A 20,221-nucleotide genomic window follows, 5' to 3' on the forward strand; every position below is an offset into this window, starting at 1 on the left:
TACGTTTCGGGCCTTATCCATCGTCACAGCAAAAGAGATAACAATGAGGGCCGAGGTTCAAACAGGAAGACTTCCGAACAAATCAATACCCCAGAAACATGAATTTTATTATGGTAATAGGGTAAGACTGTTAATAGGAGTTTATTATTTTTCGGCTTTTATTATACAATGAGCATTTTTTTAATGCAATTTTTATGTTGTTGGGTTTGAAGGATATTAGGATTGTATTCTTTTTAATAATCGGCTAAAACAGGGTTTTATATGGTTTCTGTTAATTGGGTTTTATTATTTTTTGACATTTTTGGATATTTGGATTTTGCTTTTTCTTCCGACCTCACTTTATCACCTTTATTCGCTTTTACATTTGTTTTCTCTGCAACCGCTTGAGCGATTGGCACAAAATTTTCAGCGAAGGAGTGACTACATGGAGATTTTTTTTTTTTTTTCAAAGTGACATCACGATTGGATGGAAAATACAGCCGGCTTTCTAAAATCTGTTTTCTGAAGGCATTGGTTGCAGGGTGTTTCACATATCAGGAATAAACGGCCTCGACCTCACTTGGCCTCGGCTAAATTATATCATTTTCATTCATAATAATGGGCAAATGAAAAGGGTTTTATTATTAGTAGGATTCCACCGAGTGCAGCATTTTGAAGTGAACAGAAAAAAATTAAATTGTTGTGCAAAACCAATTTAATTTCTGCACCTTTCTGCCTTTTTTAATATGGAGAGTTGAAGCTCATGGAGGAGCTTGAACATAGAATGGATCAGGATGCAAAATAACAAAATGAACAGCAGAAGGAGAGGGGGAAAACACACACAATAGCAGCGTTGAGGGATAAAATAGAGAGAGAGTTCTAAGATAAGGGATGTGCGGAAGAATGAGGACTCGCAGAGTACATAGGGGGTGGAAAAATGGATACAGAAGCAAACTCTCAGGATGGAAAACAGTATAAGGTTTAAAAGAGGTGGTCTTAGTGAGTGAGAGTAAACGGGGGTAGAAAAGATCATGATCTTGCATGGGGGATTATCAGAGATGGTGGTGAACAGCTGTCTTGGAAACCTGGAGGGAAGAATGAGATTGAAGAGAAATTGGAAGTTACCCACAGGTGGGGAAAAAAGAAAATGTTATGAAGAGCATGGACGAAACGTTTCATTAAATGAAGATTCAGTTTAAGGGGTTATTGAAAAGAGAAGGGTATAGAGAATAAACTGTGCACGACAGATTTAGTTTGTGGTTTTTGGAGTTGGGGGTGGGGAGGGGTGGAAGAGGAAGGTTTGGAGTGAAGAAGAGCTTTTGTTGTTTATATTTTTTGGAGCAAGGAGAGAGAAAGGATCAAGCTGGCGAATTGGAAAAGCCAATACCTGTGAGAAAAGAACCGAAAATGTATCACATGAGCTCAAAACAGAGACACAAGCAACATGCCAACTAAACAAGCTCTAGGAGAGTAGGCCGTACTTTAAAGGGACACAAATTTAACAATTCAACACAACTGGTTGTGGTTTGACATTGAAAATTCGATGAAAACACGACCAGCAACAAAGGAATGAAAGTAAAACAGTAAAACACAATGGATCTGGTCTGGGATACGTAGCTTTGATGAGTTGAAGGAATGAACTCTCGATCCAGTGTCAAACATTTGCCTTTTGGATGTAATCTCAATCGATATCAAAGTGGTGAAAAAAATTATAAAACTTTGTGTGCTGCAGTTATTTAATTAGATCTTCATTAAATGTCCAAACATGATAGTGATTGAGTCTAATTTTCCTTTAAAAAAAAATATTTCCCCGGGTTTGGACCAATTTCTTAATTGCACAAAATTTAATGGCAGCTGATCAGTGTACATGTTTTGCTTTTTCAAATAATCAGGATGAAGAATGAGAACAAGAAGGAAAAACTATTTTTCATTTCATGGCTGCTTTATTCTCCAAATTAACAATTAAATTTGCAAATCTTTTTCCTATATGACATTAAACTATTTTAGTTTGTGGGAGAATTCAAGCAAAGTAACTTTTAAGGCACGAGAAAAGCCATGGCAGATCTTCACGTTTGCTCTTTGTACAATTCCTGTATTTATCGAACAGTGTTTAAGGTTTATTTTTCTTCTCCCATTGCATTGTATTTCTTTGTGTACTTTGCATCCTGATTACAATCTTGAAATTATATTATTTTAGCTCACAAAGTTATATTTCTTTGACAGGGTCCAGCTGGTGAAGATGGTCGACCTGGACCTCATGGTCCACAAGGTTCTCGTGGCCCACCTGGCCTCATGGGTTTCCCTGGAGCCAAGGGCTCATCTGTACGTTTTAGACTTTACTCTTATTCCTATTCTCAATTCTGCATTTGTTCTTGTTTTTACGACTTCACTCATGCTCCAGTTTTTTGTATCATTATCATGTTCTTTTTACACTCTACTTGTTTTGAGACGAATCGTTTTCCTATTTCAATACTATGTCCCCTCACTGAGCCCTCGTCTTTGTAACCTCCACAGGGTGAAAGTGGTAAATCTGGTGAGAAAGGAACACCTGGACCTGCTGGACTCAGAGTAAGATCCTAAATACCCATGGTCTTCCTCTATCATACTTGAACAAACCTGACCCATATTTCATTAACTTCTATCTAATCCATAAGTTTGTTATTAGTCCCCTACCGGTGTACACCGAAGGGGACTATAGGTTTGCACTCCGTCCCTCCGTCTGTCAGTCTGTCCGTCTGTCCATCCGTCACGCAAAGAACAGTTTTCCGGACTTCTTTTCTAAACTCTTAATGCTAATGATTTCAAACTTGGCACATGGTTTCCTCATGATAAGTTACAGATGAAGTTCGAACTTCACGATGTTTCGATCATTTTTGACAAAGTTGTGGCACTTTGAACTTTGGTAATTTCCCCAACAGTTTTCCGGATGACAGACTGCCGGTCGGGGACATGTATTGCGGCGCAATACTCAGAATGCTTGTTCCACTGAGGGATATCGCTTAGACTCCAAGCAGTCATAATCATAACTTTAATGATGGAAGACTTCAGCTCCCATATATCACTCTAAAGTACATGGAGAAAGATACATTCCATACAAAACTTACTGAAGCCCAAAATATTTAAACTTTTACAGTCATCCTGTGATTAAAACATTACTAATTGTCATTTTAAATTATTCTGTCCAGGAATTGTTGTCTTGTCTTCACTGTATTGAAAACTGGTCCTGATGGACAGCAATGCAAGTAATACTGCGTGTTTGTTTTCATTCCTATCTGTCTTAATTTGCACAGGGCCTTCCAGGAAAGGATGGTGAAACTGGTGCCCAGGGACCTTCTGGACCACCTGTGAGTACCAACACTGTACCACATATGGTAAACTGTTCTGCTGAAAACATGTTCTGCTGAAAATGGTGTGGCCTTGCTTTAGTTGGTCCTCTGATGAAGACAGAGCATTGAAGGAATGTGTTTGAAACATCAAAATACTATACACTGTACTTGTATGTAAGTTATTTGCTGTACCTATTGTACTAATAATATAAGTATCACTACTATCTCAACCAGGTTGAATATAACTTAGGATTTACTTTGAGCCATATCTAATCTGGTGAAAAACTCCTTGAGGGATGTGCTTGATTTATCAACTTTTTGCAGTCAACATCCATTGTGTACATGATGTTGGAAGAATACTTGGCTTTACATTTGCGAAGGCATATATTTATATTTATAGCGAGCACTTTTCGGCCTGCGGAATGTTGGGCCTACTTAATCCAGCACTCAAGATTTTTGGAGCTGCACTTCTGAGCCCATTCTCAGCTGATGTGTACATGTCTGTTGAGCATCGATGTGTATACCTCAACCAGCACATACGACGTGCCATGAGAAGTTTCTTTACTATGTTATCCAGCACTGCTGCTGGTTTGCATATATGGTTGAGAAATGTTCACTCAACCCAAGACTTGCATGTTTATGCCTGTGAAACGAAACTGGATGAAACCTCAACTGCTGGATCATACAATAACTCTTGGACACCACTGCTTTATGGATCCTACAATGCCTGAATACCTGTGGAAAACATTTGGACCACATCTCATCCTTTGCCCGAGTCCATTTGGGGCACCGCAGGGCCTTGTGTTTGACTTGCATATTAGTGGATTGTTTCTTTTCCTGGCTCATATCTCCCCCAAGACTTTGGATACTCGTGTAGCACGAACTGGATATAGCTCATCTATTACCTGGATTTCCATGAAGCACTATGGGGAACAATCTCTTCCAGAACATGGAGACCTATAAAGGACGTACAAGACCACGGCCCATCTCGCACATGAATACCTGTGAACTCTGCTGGGTTATACCTCATTCAGTACCAGAATCAAGTATTTGTATACCTTCAGACTACTGCTGCATTGTAATTATACCTTTTGAAGTATCTGAATACCCGGGGAGCACGACTTGACCATGCTCCACTCAGCATCTGAATACCTCCGGAGTAACACTTCTGACTTGTGAAGCTGAATGAACACCTGTACTTTCTCCAGCGCTGTAACACTTTGTGAGCACTAATTGATTGTTGCAAAGTAATATCTGCAAATAATCATGGAAATTGTGACCAATTTGTGCAGGTTGTACTCAGTGCATGAATGACAGTGAAGCTCTGCTTGACCATACCTGACCTAGCACCTGCACAACCTTGAACACAATACAGCCACAAGCTAGGCCCACACTCCTGGAAGCTAAATATTGAACTATGTTGAAACAGATGTTGTAGGAATATCAAATATTAAAACTCAATATATCTCATATATTGAGGGCTCAACTCAGCTCCATTCTAAAAAAAACAGCTCCATTCTTAAGTAATGAGGGAATAGCTTATTTGCAAATTGTCAAGAAACATGGACTTGATTTTCTGCAATGCTCTATCTGACAAATTAGAGGCCATTTTGATACTGCAACACTGCAACACAGACCATCGTGTCCTTTTCAAGGCAGACCTGTTTGTGGCTGTCCCATCTCGAACATATTAGTCCCCAGAACATTAAACAGTTTCTCAAATTGGTGTTTTTCATCTGCAGGGACCTGTTGGAGAGAGGGGTGAGCAAGGATCTCCTGGGCCACCTGGCTTCCAAGTGAGTTAAAGCAAACAAACTACCACCATGATTCTGACTTCACCTCCGGGCAATTGTGTGTGTGTGTAAATAAAGAAATTATACATTTGTGTCAGCTTGTTGATATACACCAGCCAATGCTCAACAGGCTATTATGATGATACATTCTCTTTTTCCAGGGATTACCTGGACCATCAGGCCCACCTGGTGAGTCTGGCAAGCCCGGTGATCAGGTAAGCTCCACGATTGGCTTATTTGACCAAATAATAATGGAAATTACATGTTTGTGTTGTTTTCCAAATTCATTTGCAATGTTTTGAGGGCATGTATTATTTGTTTATTTCTAAATATCTAAAAAAAAAAAGTACAACAGAAAAGGTTTTCTAAAATTTTTAGATGACAGTCAACGAAGGAAAATAACTTTGATTTTCAGTTTAAATTCTGTTCTTATATCAAGGTAGAAACCATGTCATAACGATACCTTCCACCCGACACAATAAAGCTCTTTCTGGTATTGTAACGTTCATATGCACACATCAACGGTTGTAATTGATTTTCTTCAAATTGATACATATATTCACCGATCACTGACTTATGTTACCAAATTATTAGTAAACAGAAAAAAAACCTTACTTATTTATTTATTTACTACTTTGCATTGTGAATGACTGTGATGGTATCTACATATAGCATTGTAAATGGTCTCATATTTTCCACAGGGTCTTCCCGGAGAAGCAGGACAGTCTGGACATACTGGACCGAGGGTAAGTTACTCCTCCTTGGTCGGAATGTCTTGGTGTTGAACCCGAATTTTGCTAAGGAAGATGAGATACCTTAAAACCCGAATTTTGCTCCAAAGCACTATTTGGTTTTGAAGTACCTTATGTGTCAATGATTACGTTCCCGGTCTCTGCAAATAATCATTCTAAGAAACACAATTCAAAGAATATACAGTCTTATGTTATTTCCAGGTTGATTGAGATGAGATGTGTGCAGCTTTTTAAAATCTTATGTTTGTCTGTTCTTTTATTTTATTTTAAGGTATCTCATCTTCCTTTTGTCCACTTTCCTGTTTTTCCTTCTGCATGGCATGACATTTAATAATATATGCTCCTATATATAAGCCAAAGAACCCCCACAGAATCTTCATATACGCCTCTTTGTCAGGAGCCACTATGCATACATTGAGCTTTGCCTTCAGTTCATTAGGAATGTTCAAAATGTCTCTCATTACATGAATTATTGATGGATTGGCGACGTCAGAACATTTCATCAAGACATTTCCTGTGAGCCTCAGCAGCCCTTCCAGTTCATTATCTCCTTTAGGCATCTTGAGTCATGCATTTGGTGTGGAAAAGTAAAATACAGAGACGTTGAGTAATGTCAGGATGTGAATTAATGGGAAAATCTTCCATCATATGGAATTGAATATGGTTCGATTCTCAACTGTGAAAGAACTCAGAAGCAGATTGTGATGTTATGTCGAGTGCGTGTGTTGTCATGAGGAAATTGTCTGGAGATGCACCACAGGTATTCAGATCTCCCATAGCGCATGACCTTTGCTCCTGCACCCTTTAATATTTGCCATAACAGTTCTCATCAATATGAGGGAATTTTTTGGAGATCAAATTGCTCGAGCGATATTATATTCAGGTTGCCTTCTTTCTCTTTGCAAGAAAGTGGCTCTCTTGTCTGCCAGCATTAGCTGGTGGACATTATAGATCTCATGGTGTAGTTTGTGAAGTGTAGATGAGTTATTGCTGCCACTCGGAACAAATTCCAAATTCTTCCCTAAACTGCAGGTAGCAAGTTGTCTGATCTTCTCAGATTATCATTGATACCACGTTTACACTACTTGCTATCTCAGTGTTACTGTGTGGCCTTCATCGTCTACACTATAAACAAATTCCAGGTAGTAATTATTGTCACTTCACAAGTCCCCTTCAAGTTACAACTCCGTCCGTCAATACAATTTTTGGAGTTATCATGAGCATAAAATATGTTGTCACAAAATCCAAGATGTCTGACATATTTTGTCCAAATGATAACTCCAAAATGTATTGATGGATGGAGTTGTAACTTGAAGGGGACTTGTGAAGTGGTCTACCTTAGAACTCTAAAATATTTTGAGGTGATTGCATCACATGATCCAAGGTGGCGGTCAAAAAACTAACAAATATATTCATAGTGTTATCATGTTTGGGTAGTAAGTAATACAGTGAAGCACACATTCTTTATGACCTGTTGTAAAGTAGGTTTCCCTGGCAGGAATGGCAGCATGATAATGGAACAGAACATCAACATCACGTCTGCATGTGGAATAACCAAAGACTGCATTATTCGTATTTTCAGCAAATAACGTATGAAACATATGGTCTCATAGTGTGAGCTTCGTCATGGTTTGATTAGAGTTCTGGACATTCCTGCTCCTCACTATCCTCCTCCGATTAGTGATTGAAGAGTATGACTTCACTCACATCTGCATGGCCTCCATTGAGGTACAACACATTCACTTTGTCAAAGTTATCCTCCACCTTCAATATCAGATATTCCAAGTGGCAATATGCAAGTGCCATTTTCCTTTCATCATGACTGAGAAACAGCTTCCAATCCTTTGGACCACAAAGTATCACATGGTACATGTATGCCAGAGACCTATTTGCCATACTTGATATACTAGCAAGTTGCCCATGCCCACGTGTGTTTCTAAATGGGGTAGGGATGGAGGTACGTGGGAAAATGCAAATGGCGTCTTTTGTCATTGAGTCGGCAAGCTGGGAGCAACAATTCACATTTATTGCCACATCTGATGCAATTTAAATTCTCCAATGGTGACGAGGTGCTCCATTTGAAACTGTTCAATCAATATATGTAGCTTTTTGATGCCTAGGGTCTGTAATAAAAGTTATATTGGTGTCAAAGCTAGTGACCAATTGCAAATTTATAGTAGGATATATATATATATATATATATATATATATATATATATATATATATATAGTCTTCTTTTGGAATCTTGTAATGGCTCCACAACCTTTAATAATTTCACTTACAATGTCATATCATTGGTGTTTGATTGTGCCCTTCAGCTGCGGAGACCTTATCTGAAGTAGTTGACCATAACTCATCAAGCTTAATTGGCAGGCTAGTGATATAACCAATAACGCATGTTCACTAAACATCTAAATTTGTGTTATTAGGGTGAGAGAGGTTTCCCTGGAGAACGTGGAGCACCTGGTACACAAGGCCAGCAGGGTGCCCGGGGCCTACCCGGAACTTCAGGATCTGACGGACCCAAGGTCAGCCATATCATAAAAATTTGCCATTTTCCTTACATTATTCAATATTCCATAAACATAAACACATTCATTCCTCCACCCTTCCCTCCCCTCACAAATCTATACAGGCTTCAGGCCTCTGGTCCTCCCCAACCCGACAGGTTCACTTTGATTCATCCAGTAAACAATTTGTTGTTGTCCTCTCCAAATTTAAACTTCAGTCTCCCCTTCACTCTTTTGTTTCCCTTTAATCTCATCTGTGAAATAATTTCTACATCTATTCTGTTCTGCTCTTCCCTCAAGTTCTTCAATATGCCCCATCGACATCTCATGTTGTTCCCATACATACCCACAGGTTCTTCTCTGCTTGCAAGTCCTGCCTTCTATGTTTGCTGTAGCTTTATCTATTCATGGCTGATCCTGTTCCACTGTAATCCTGTCCTATTTCCTACTGTCCTACTCCACCCTACTACCTTGACCTTTTGTCAACCTGCTCTTTAGTACATGTACCTTGAAGCTGGGAGAAAAAAAATCAGTTTTCTCATTAAAGGATTCTAAGTTGTCAATGCATATTGTCCCATAATACTTCTCAGCAAGTATTATTGCAATGGTATTACATACTGATCAGTCTGGCCTTTTTTGTGTAGGGAGCACTTGGACCAGCAGGACCAGCTGGAGCTCAGGGACCACCTGGCCTTCAGGGTATGCCAGGCGAACGTGGTTCTGCTGGTGCTCATGGCCCTAAGGGTGACAGGGTAAGATGGTTGCTGCAGCTATATTACATCACTATTCTTAAGAAGGTTATTATGATTTTACAAGGTGAAATAAGGCAAAAAATATTGCAATCACTTACTCTACTCACAAATATCTGCCATTTTACTTTCTCACAATTGTTCAATTCCTTTACTTTCTCTTCCACACATACGTATATACATATATATATTGATTCAATTAAATTAAATCTAAATACCTTTTATCATTTTCTGGCACAGGGTGATGGTGGTGAGAAAGGACCAGAGGGCGCTCCTGGAAAAGATGGCACAAGAGTAAGCAACGTCTCATCAATTCATTGTTCGTTATGAAGTTTGATGGTTTCCCTTTTTCTTATTATAATGGTTCAACGTTGCTCTTGTTTTTTCTGAACAGGGTTTAACTGGACCAATTGGCCCTCACGGACCATCTGGTGCTCCCGGTGACAAGGTAAATCTTTAGCCTGGCTAGTTTGCGTGCCATTTGCATCAGCACTTATGTATTGATACGTGCATGTTTTTTTTATTTTTATAAAACACTGTTTTACTCACCACACTATCATTCATCCTCTATGATACGCTTGCTATCGTTGCGTGCATCTCAACATGCGCTTCACATTGAACCCTCTAGTTCGATACTGCTTGGGCATCTCATACACGTAAAACCATTACTTTACTCCAAAGCTGCTTCAGCTGGTCAGACTAATACTGCAGAAATTCCCTCTTTGCAGACTAGTTGGACACCATGTAATTTGCTTATTGGCAGGCGAAGCACAGCCTTGATTATTTAAGGCCTCAACAAATGTCACATGCTTACAACAAAACCCGATGCTTTTGACAGAAACTTGACACCTTTTAATTTTTTTCTCTCTATTTCAGGGTGAAGCTGGACCACCTGGTCCATCTGGATCTTCTGGTTCTCGTGGAACTCCTGTGAGTGCAGTACACCTACCAAAAGCTACATGCACACAAAACCTTCCCAAAAGAGCACTAAGGAAGCAGTAACAGACTCAAGACACCCTGTTCTCAACTTCCCCAAACATATCTTCAGTATATACAACACTCAGCATACACTGTACATGGTGCACACCACATTCAGCACACACCAAACTCAACATACACCTGGTAGCTCAGCATTCCTGACGATTTTTTAAGCTCATTCTTCTCTTCTTTCTCGCTCTTCTCCAGGGTAACCGTGGAGAGCCCGGCCCTCCAGGACCTGCTGGATTTGCTGGACCACCAGTAAGTGCCAAACCCTCACAGAGTTAAGAAAACTGTATCTATGTATTTTATGGATGAAATAGGTGCAGACTTGAAAAACATGCATCAATGCACTGAGATGTAACTAACACAAGTTAATTTTATTTTTTTAAATAGCAGTGAATACTGTGCATATATTACACATGCACTTAGGGGAACTTGAGAAAATGAAGGGGAGCGGATAAGAGGGTGAGTTAAATGGTGAAATAAAGGGGTATTAAAACAGAATTGGAAGGAAGAAGTACAAACATTCCATTAATTTATGTAGAAAGGCCCCAATGACACAAAAAAAATGCCAAGCAGAATTTGCAGTTCTCTGCTGTAGAAAACAAAAACATTACTATTAGAATTATTGAAAAGTCTGTTATTTGTAAGACAAATATTGTGTTTGTGTGTATGTGTTTATGTATGTACACCTCTTTGTTCCTTATACATTTCCAAAACCCTGGGCTTCATTATTTTTTCAAAGCAACTGCTCATCAAAATTTCAATTGCTCATCAAATTGATGCAAAAACATGAAATAATGGCAGTTTCGGAGATCGAGCGTAGTACATCACCGAGCATAGTACATCACGTGACTCGCTCGACCGAGAAATTAATTGACTCAGTTGTGTTTTTTTCAATCGACTCAGTTATAAAACAATGATGCTCATCTCCCACTAATTTCCATCCAATTAGCCAACAAAAGTTTGGTTCATGGCAAAAAAACTTGAGGTCAAACTTCAAAGAGAGAAATCTTTGACTCTCCCCCCCCCCCCCCCCCCTCCTCTCTCTCCACTTGTCTTTTTAATACTTTTCAAAAAAACCCCTGAGATTTGATGGATTTAGATGTATCTCTAGCAGCCATTACGAGGGTTTTTGTCATACTCCCCTCATCTGCCCATACTCTGCCCATACAGCTCAAAGTTTTGATCACTGGATTTGAAAACTTTCAAATCGTTTTGTTGATCTTTTTATAGATTGAAAAAAAACATCTAAAAACACCAAAAATCGAGAGATCTCGCAGAGATGCTCATTTTAACCGATATAAGTATATACCCTACTCAACGCAAATCCAGCCAACGAGAGGGTGCCACAGTCGTTTTATTGTACTTGTCGAACTATCGACTTTCGATACACTTTAAATAGTTAAAAGCTATTTTTTTTCTCTCTTTTATCTTGTTGCCAATAAACACCCAGGTAGCATTATTACCCTCACCTGAGGAGAGGGTATTGCATTTCAATCTGTTTGTTTGTTTGTCTGTTTGTTTTTCCGCACAGAATAAATATGATTTTCTCTGCAACCGTTGGTCCGATTGACTGGAAATTTTCACCATAGGTGCAACTCTACCTGTATAAATTTTTTAATGATAATTATGACGTCATAGGTCACGTGGTATGGGCGCCATCTTGAAAAACCGGAAAAACGTTGCACCTATACATCTCCAAAAGCGCTGCATAGAAAAAATTGAAACTTGGCTCATTGTAAAGAACTCCCCATGGGGAATAAAATATGTTAATGATGATGTCATAGGTGCCTCCATTATTACGTCATAGTTCGACAAGTACAAAACTGCATCGATCTAGATGAAATTTCTGGAGCGTCATCTTGGGATAAATTGGTGGAGAAAAAAATAATGATGACGTCATCGGTCACGTGGTTCGGACGCCATCTTGGAAAACCCGAAAAAAAATTGCACCTCTATATCTTCTAAAGCACTGCATAGAAAAAAGTGAGACATGGCACATTTAATTGTAAAGAACTCTCCATGTAGAATAACATATGTTAATGATGATGTCATAGGTGCCTCCATTATGACATCATAATTTGACAAGTAAAAAACTTCATCCGATCAAGATAAAATTTCTTGAGCGTCATTTAGGGATAAATTGGTGGAGAAAAAAAATTGATGATGACGTCATCTGTCACGTGGTTCGGCCGCCATATTTGTTGTCACTCAAAAGCGGAAAAAAAACCACTGAAAACATATCCTGGCAAGGGCCTGCAATCCCAAATTGCTCTTTCTAGTTAGCAGTTCTTTTTGTGAGGATTCTTTGTAGAATTTCTTTATATGATGTTTGTTTTTCTTTTATAATGTTAAGCTTTTAACTTCTTAAGCTCCAAAATAAGAAAATTATAATAACTGGCAATTAACCTGTCCTTACAGATGGGTTAATTCCCCCACTTTTATGATATCGATGACGTATTTTATTATGACTTCTAATAACAGCTTGCTTCAGGAAGTGTTATATGATACACATTTACAAATAGAGAATTGGGGTCCTTTCCCCACCCTGAATCCCCGAGGAGTATGAATTTTTTTTACCCCCCTAAAAATCTCCCCCATGCACTACACGAGTACAACCACCAGTTTTCAACTCATTGCATCCAGCAGAGGAGGACTGTATATAAGTAAAACAAACACAGCCACCATGATATTTATGATGATAATTCCCACAATTCTATGATGTCTCTGGTTTTCATGCAGAGAATATTATAGTATTTTATTATGATTTGTAATACCCCCTAACACCATGAGAGGCGCTATAGAATACAGATTTACATAGAGAATTTGCATGCTGCCCCAACCTTGAACCCTCTATGTATATTTTTATCCTCTGTAACCTTCTCGTGCGCATCCCGAGTACATCCACCAGTTTTCAACTTATTGCATCCAGCACTTTAGGAATGCGTAGAAGTCAAACAAACAAACCCACAAATAAACCACAAATAAAATAAACAAACCCACCTGGTGCTGTTCGAATGATGTTGGCATTTTGAATAAATTAATTTTTTTGTTTTTTTCTATTTTTTTGTGGGGGCCTAAAACACTTCCCTACCCCCACTAAGAATGGGGTCGGTGATCATTTAATATTACCTTTCACATAGGTACAAAGATTTAGGCACGATAGAGCGATATATATATATATATATATATATATATATATATATATATATATATATATATATATAATTTTTTTTCCCATCCAAAAAAATACATTTTTGCTTAAAACACTCTCTGGCAATCAGTGATGAACCTCTGAAAGTTTGAAAAAGAGCTGTTTAGCCATCTCTGAGAAAATGGCGACACATACACACAGACATCTCTCTTATCTATCTATAATTCCAGTAATCTCTGTCTGTACGTTTGTACGTTTGTACGTTTGTACGTTTGTCTGTGACCGCTGTTTCTCGACAACCACGGGTCCGATATACTTTTAACTTGCCAGGTATATTGCTGGGGACCCGAGGATGTGCCTTTTCAAGGTTTCATATTAATCGGACAATTACTTACCGAGCTATGTCCAAAAAACGATTCAACCAATCAGAGAGCAGCGAACGATCGCGTGTGCCGGCGTTGCGAATGGACCAAACCATTCCATGTAAATAGAGGGGGGGGGGGTTCTGTGGTCGTTGCGAATGGACGAAACCATTTCATGTAAATAGAGGGGGGGGATTGTCACTGTACTCGCAAGCCGTTCGCCGTTCGCTTTGGCGTTGCGAATGGACCAAACCATTTCATGTAAATAGAGGGGGGGGGGATATAATTTTAGATAGATATATAGTACGGGCATATATATAGTACGGGCATGCCCTAGTAGTATGAATGATAATAATCAAATTTAATTAATTGCTTTCAAATAGAATGATAGTCCTCAAGTAACACTTTCTTCTAATGCATAATCTCACTTTAAATTGTTCACAGGTAATTTAAAACAATTCACCGGCAGGTAAGCAGCTAATGTATGGTAACAAAATGAACATATACGTATATATTATACGATGTCTAGTTACTTTTTTATTGGGAAAATCAAGGCTCATGGAGGATGTATATTACACAATGTATAAATTAGCATATGTTATCCTATATATGGTACAATGCATATACTTTGAGGTAGATTAGTCATTGAAAAAAAATTATAAGAGAGATTATCATCATATGTTTTGCAACATAGTTAACACCAAGTTATGATTGATTGTCTTCTATTGCAATGCTGTAATGCTATAATATATTAACTACTTGCTATTTCTGATTTTGGGCTCCATTGGTTATTTGATTTGGGGGAGGGGCAGTGTGTGGATTTTATTCCTTTTCGTACTTTTCATTCCTAAGTTGGCAGGTATAAATATGATTACCCTCACTAGACGAGACAGTATTGCATTTGGGTCCATATGTCAGTTAGTTGTCCACACAGAACGTGCTATCGTAGGCCACAAGCGCCATCTAGTGGTAGCCAGTAGTACACGTTCTCTCTTTTCAACCGAGTACCTCTATAAAGCATGTACAATTAGAATGTGAGTATGTCTATAAAGTATGTACAATTAGAATGTGAGTATGTCTATAAAGTATGTACAATTAGAATGTGAGTATGTCTATAAAGTATGTACAATTAGAATGTGAGTATGTCTATAAAGTATGTACAATTAGAATGTGAGTATGTCTATAAAGCATGTACAATTAGAATGTGAGTATGTCCATAAAGCATGTACAATTAGAATGTGAGTATGTCTATAAAGTATGTACAATTAGAATGTGAGTATGTCTATAAAGTATGTACAATTAGAATGTGAGTATGTCTATAAAGTATGTACAATTAGAATGTGAGTATGTCCATAAAGCATGCACAATTAGAATGTGAGTATGTCCATAAAGCATGTACAATTAGAATGTGAGCATGTCTATAAAGTATGTACAATTAGAATGTGAGTATGTCTATAAAGTATGTACAATTAGAATGTGAGTATGTCCATAAAGCATGCACAATTAGAATGTGAGTATGTCCATAAAGCATGTACAATTAGAATGTGAGTATGTCTATAAAGTATGTACAATTAGAATGTGAGTATGTCTATAAAGCATGTGCAATTTAATGTGAGTATGTCTATAAAGCATGTACAATTAGAATGTGAGTATGTCTATAAAGCATGTACAATTAGAATGTGAGTATGTCTATAAAGTATGTACAATTAGAATGTGAGTATGTCTAAAGTATGTACAATAAGAATGTGAGTATGTCTATAAAGTATGTACAATTAGAATGTGAGTATGTCTATAAAGTATGTACAATTAGAATGTGAGTATGTCTATAAAGTATGTACAATTAGAATGTGAGTATGTCTATAAAGTATGTACAATTAGAATGTGAGTATGTCTATAAAGTATGTACAATTAGAATGTGAGCATGTCTATAAAGTATGTACAATTAGAATGTGAGTATGTCTATAAAGTATGTACAATTAGAATGTGAGTATGTCTATAAAGCATGTACAATTAGAATGTGAGTATGTCTATAAAGCATGTACAATTAGAATGTGAGTATGTCTATAAAGTATGTACAATTAGAATGTGAGTATGTCTATAAAGTATGTACAATTAGAATGTGAGTATGTCTATAAAGTATGTACAATTAGAATGTGAGTATGTCCATAAAGCATGTACAATTAGAATGTGAGCATGTCTATAAAGTATGTACAATTAGAATGTGAGTATGTCTATAAAGCATGTACAATTTAATGTGAGTATGTCTATAAAGCATGTACAATTAGAATGTGAGTATGTCCATAAAGCATGTACAATTTAATGTGAGTATGTCGATAAAGTATGTACAATTAGAATGTGAGTATGTGAGTATGTCCATAAAGCATGTACAATTAGAATGTGAGTATGTCTATAAAGTATGTACAATTTAATGTGAGTTTGTCTATAAAGCATGTACAATTAGAATGTGAGTATGTGAGTGATGTCTATAAAGTATGTACAATTAGAATGTGAGTATGTGAGTGATGTCTATAAAGTATGTAAAATATGAATGTGAGTATGTGAGTGATGTCTATAAAGTATGTACAATTAGAATGTGAGTATGTGAGTGATGTCTATAAAGTATGTACAATTAGAATGTGAGTATGTGAGTATGTCCATAAAGCATGTACAATTAGAATGTGAGTATGTGAGTGATGTCTATAAAGTATGTACAATAAGAATGTGAGTATGTGAGTGATGTCTATAAAGTATGTACAATTAGAATGTGAGTATGTGAGTATGTCCATAAAGCATGTACAATTAGAATGTGAGTATGTGAGTGGTCTATAAAGTATGTACAATTAGAATGTGAGTATGTGAGTATGTCCATAAAGCATGTACAATTAGAATGTGAGTATGTCTATAAAGTATGTACAATTTAATGTGAGTTTGTCTATAAAGCATGTACAATTAGAATGTGAGTATGTGAGTATGTCTATAAAGCATGTACAATTAGAATGTGAGTATGTCTATAAAGTATGTACAATTTAATGTGAGTTTGTCTATAAAGCATGTACAATTAGAATGTGAGTATGTCTTTAAAGCATCTACAATTAGAATGTGAGTATGTCTATAAAGTATGTACAATTAGAATGTGAGTTTGTCTATAAAGCATGTACAATTAGAATGTGAGTATGTCTTTAAAGCATCTACAATTAGAATGTGAGTATGTCTATAAAGTATGTACAATTAGAATGCGAATACATGTATAAATGTGCTTTTCCCATGGATGTTTTTTTCCCTTCCTTATTTCGTAGGTGAAGGCCAACTTTAACAGCAAACATGAGACCAACCTTGAACAAAATGGCTGCACTCTCTTAACTCTCATTGGTTCTCCTTGCAGGGCATTGATGGACAAGCTGGTCCAAAGGGAGATCAGGGTGAATCTGGTCAGAAGGGTGATGCTGGATCTCCTGGTCCTCAGGGACCTTCTGGTTCTCCTGGCCCAATGGTAAGATCCATGAGGCTCGATGTGTTTGTTTGTTTTCGATAGAAGATTGAGGCTCACGGAAGAGCGACGTGATAGGTGCAAGGTGGAGGGGGGAGGAGGAGATAAGAGGAGAGAGAGTAGAGGTGAGGAATCAATGTAACCTGCAAGTAAGAGGGTTGGGTTGTGTTACGTAAGGTCAATGGGGGTTATAAAATACTGTGGATATGGATTGGAGGTTGACATGAGATGCTGGTGCAGTGTGCACTGACTACATGAAGACCTGGAGGTAAGAGTGGGATTGAACAGTCTCAGGAGGGCAGTTCAGTAAATGGGAGAAACGAGAAACAAAAGAGATTAGTTGTGAAAAAGCCTGGATTGTGGTAGCTTAACCAGGAGGGGCTACTGGAAGAACGCATGCATCCTGGAGTTGCTGGGGTGCGTTGGAGGAGTACCAAAGCACAGCGAGCTAAATTAAATGAGATGAGGTTAAAAAAAGAAACACAAATGCCACCAACCTGTTTGTGATGTGAGATGAAAAGGCCTTGAGTGTCACCCTCATTGTGGAAGTTTCACCCATTTTCAATTGATGTTGTTTCTGTTATCGTGAAATTTGAAAGATTAAAGATCTCCATGCTAAAGATGTCTGCTTTCATTTTGTTTTGAAGGGGCCTGCTGGTGTTTCTGGTCCTAAAGGAGCTCGTGGATCTCAAGGGCCCCCTGTAAGTGGCATAGTTATGTCATTGGAGCCTGGACTTTCAAAAAAATACATGTATAGACTAATCTTCAGCATTTCTGATAGATCGAATGATGGTTGTGTTATTTTCTGCAGGGTGCTACTGGATTCCCTGGTGCTGCTGGCCGTGTTGGACCCCCTGGCCCAAGCGTAAGTCGACAGTGCTGAACATACATGGTCCCCACACAAACACATGTACTTTACACCTATTTATCTACCAGCACTGCACTCAGTGTTGAATTATTGGTCTTTGCTGCTGTAATCACATATTGCTTTCTTCAGGGTAATGCTGGACCACCTGGACCACCAGGACCTTCTGGCAAGGATGGCTTTAAGGGTATCCGTGGTGAGAATGGTCCTCCTGGCCGCAGTGGAGAGCCTGGCTTGCAGGGACCACCTGGTCCGCATGGAGAGAAGGGAGAGGGTGGTGAAGATGGCCCCCCTGTAAGTAGAAATTTTATACATAACCTCAAAGACTTCGCACAAATACCCTTTATTGCAGAGTTTGTTGGATTCACAGAATTGTAGGTCATTGATATTGTGCTAAATATGTCATCACATAAACGTAGGTCATTGATCGAGACAATGACATGATTTTGTTTGTCTGATTGAGACAATGGTATGATTTTGTTGGTCAGATCGAGACAATGACATGATTTTGTTGGTCAGATCGAGACAATGACATGATTTTGTTGGTCCGATCGAGACAATGACATTATTTTGTTTGATTGAGACAATGACATGATTTTGTTTGTCTGATTGAGACAATGACATGATTTTGTTTGTCTGATTGAGACAATGACATGATTTTGTTTGTCTGATCGAGACAATGACATGATTTTGTTTGTCTGATCGAGACAATGATATGATTTTGTTTGTCTGATCGAGACAATGACATGATTTTGTTTGTCTGATCGAGACAATGATATGATTTTGTTTGTCTGATCGAGACAATGACATGATTTTGTTTGTCTGATCGAGACAATGGCATGATTTTTGTTTGTCTGATCGAGACAATGACATGATTTTGTTTGTCTAATCGAGACAATGACATGATTTTGTTTGTCTAATCGAGACAATGACATGATTTTGTTTGTCTAATCGAGACAATGACATGATTTTGTTTGTCTAATCGCGACAATGACATGATTTTGTTTGTCTGATCGAGACAATGACATGATTTTGTTTGTCTGATCGAGACATTGATATGATTTTGTTTGTCTGATCGAGACAATGACATGATTTTGTCTGTCTGATCGAGACAATGACATGATTTTGTTTGTCTGATCGAGACAATGACATGATTTTGCTTGTCTGATCGAGACAATGACATGATTTTGTTTGTCTGATCGAGACAATGACATGATTTTGTCTGTCTGATCGAGACAATGACATGATTTTGTTGGTCTGATCGAGACAAAGACATGATTTTGTCTGTCTGATCGAGACAATGACATGATTTTGTTGGTCTGATCGAGACAAAGACATGATTTTGTTTGTCTGATCGAGACAATGACATGATTTTGGTAGTATAATCGAGACAATGACATGATTTTGTTTGTCTGATCGAGACAATGGCATGATTTTGTTTGTCTGATTGAGACAATGACATGATTTTGTTTGTCTGATCAAGACAATGACATGATTTTGGAACTATAATCGAGACAATGACATGCTTTTGTTTGTCTGATCGAGACAATGACATGATTTTGTTTGTCTGATCGAGACAATGACATGATTTTGTTTGTCTGATCAAGACAATGATATGATTTTTTTTGTCTGATTGAGACAATGTCATGATTTTGTTTGTCTGATTGAGACACAATGACATGATCTTGGTACTATAATCGAGGCAATGACATGCTTTTGTTTGTCTGATCGAGACAATAATAATAATAATTCATTTATTTGTACAATGACATGATTTTGTTTGTCTGATCGAGACAATGACATGATTTTGTTTGTCTGATCAAGACAATGACATGATTTTTTTTGTCTGATTGAGACAATGTCATGATTTTGTTTGTCTGATTGAGACACAATGACATGATTTTGTTTGTCTGATCGAGACAATGACATGATTTTGTTCATATGGTCGAGACAATGACATGATTTTGGAAGCATAATTGAGACAATGACATGATTTTGTTTGTCTGATCGAGACAATGACATGATTTTGTTTGTCTGATCGAGACAATGACATGATTTTGTTCATATGATCGAGACAATGACATGATTTTGGGAGCATAATCGAGACAATGACATGATTTTGCTTGACTGATCGAGACTATGACATGATTTTGTTTGTCTGATCAAGACTATGACATGATTTTGTTTGTCTGATCGAGACAATGACATGATTTTGTTTGTCTGAGAGAAGACAATGACATGATTTTGTTTGTCTGATCG

At 37.8% G+C, this 20,221-nt stretch overlaps 1 protein-coding gene across 1 annotated transcript in view; it reads left to right on the forward strand.

Moving 5' to 3' along the window:
- Window positions 1–20,221, forward strand: part of LOC137431759 (uncharacterized) — a 132,735-nt gene that overhangs the window by 68,686 nt on the left and 43,828 nt on the right. The window contains exons 27-42 of the mRNA XM_068123448.2: window positions 2,203–2,301; window positions 2,494–2,547; window positions 3,270–3,323; window positions 5,048–5,101; window positions 5,260–5,313; window positions 5,800–5,844; window positions 8,281–8,379; window positions 9,006–9,113; window positions 9,351–9,404; window positions 9,505–9,558; window positions 9,987–10,040; window positions 10,296–10,349; window positions 16,993–17,100; window positions 17,745–17,798; window positions 17,909–17,962; window positions 18,095–18,256. Coding sequence (XP_067979549.1) covers window positions 2,203–2,301; window positions 2,494–2,547; window positions 3,270–3,323; window positions 5,048–5,101; window positions 5,260–5,313; window positions 5,800–5,844; window positions 8,281–8,379; window positions 9,006–9,113; window positions 9,351–9,404; window positions 9,505–9,558; window positions 9,987–10,040; window positions 10,296–10,349; window positions 16,993–17,100; window positions 17,745–17,798; window positions 17,909–17,962; window positions 18,095–18,256 — 1,161 coding nt within the window. The remainder of the gene's footprint in view (window positions 1–2,202; window positions 2,302–2,493; window positions 2,548–3,269; window positions 3,324–5,047; window positions 5,102–5,259; window positions 5,314–5,799; window positions 5,845–8,280; window positions 8,380–9,005; window positions 9,114–9,350; window positions 9,405–9,504; window positions 9,559–9,986; window positions 10,041–10,295; window positions 10,350–16,992; window positions 17,101–17,744; window positions 17,799–17,908; window positions 17,963–18,094; window positions 18,257–20,221) is intronic.

This window comes from Myxine glutinosa, chromosome 7 (assembly GCF_964187855.1).
Source record: "Myxine glutinosa chromosome 7, kmMyxGlut1.1, whole genome shotgun sequence".
Classification (NCBI taxonomy): Eukaryota; Metazoa; Chordata; class Myxini; order Myxiniformes; family Myxinidae; genus Myxine; species Myxine glutinosa.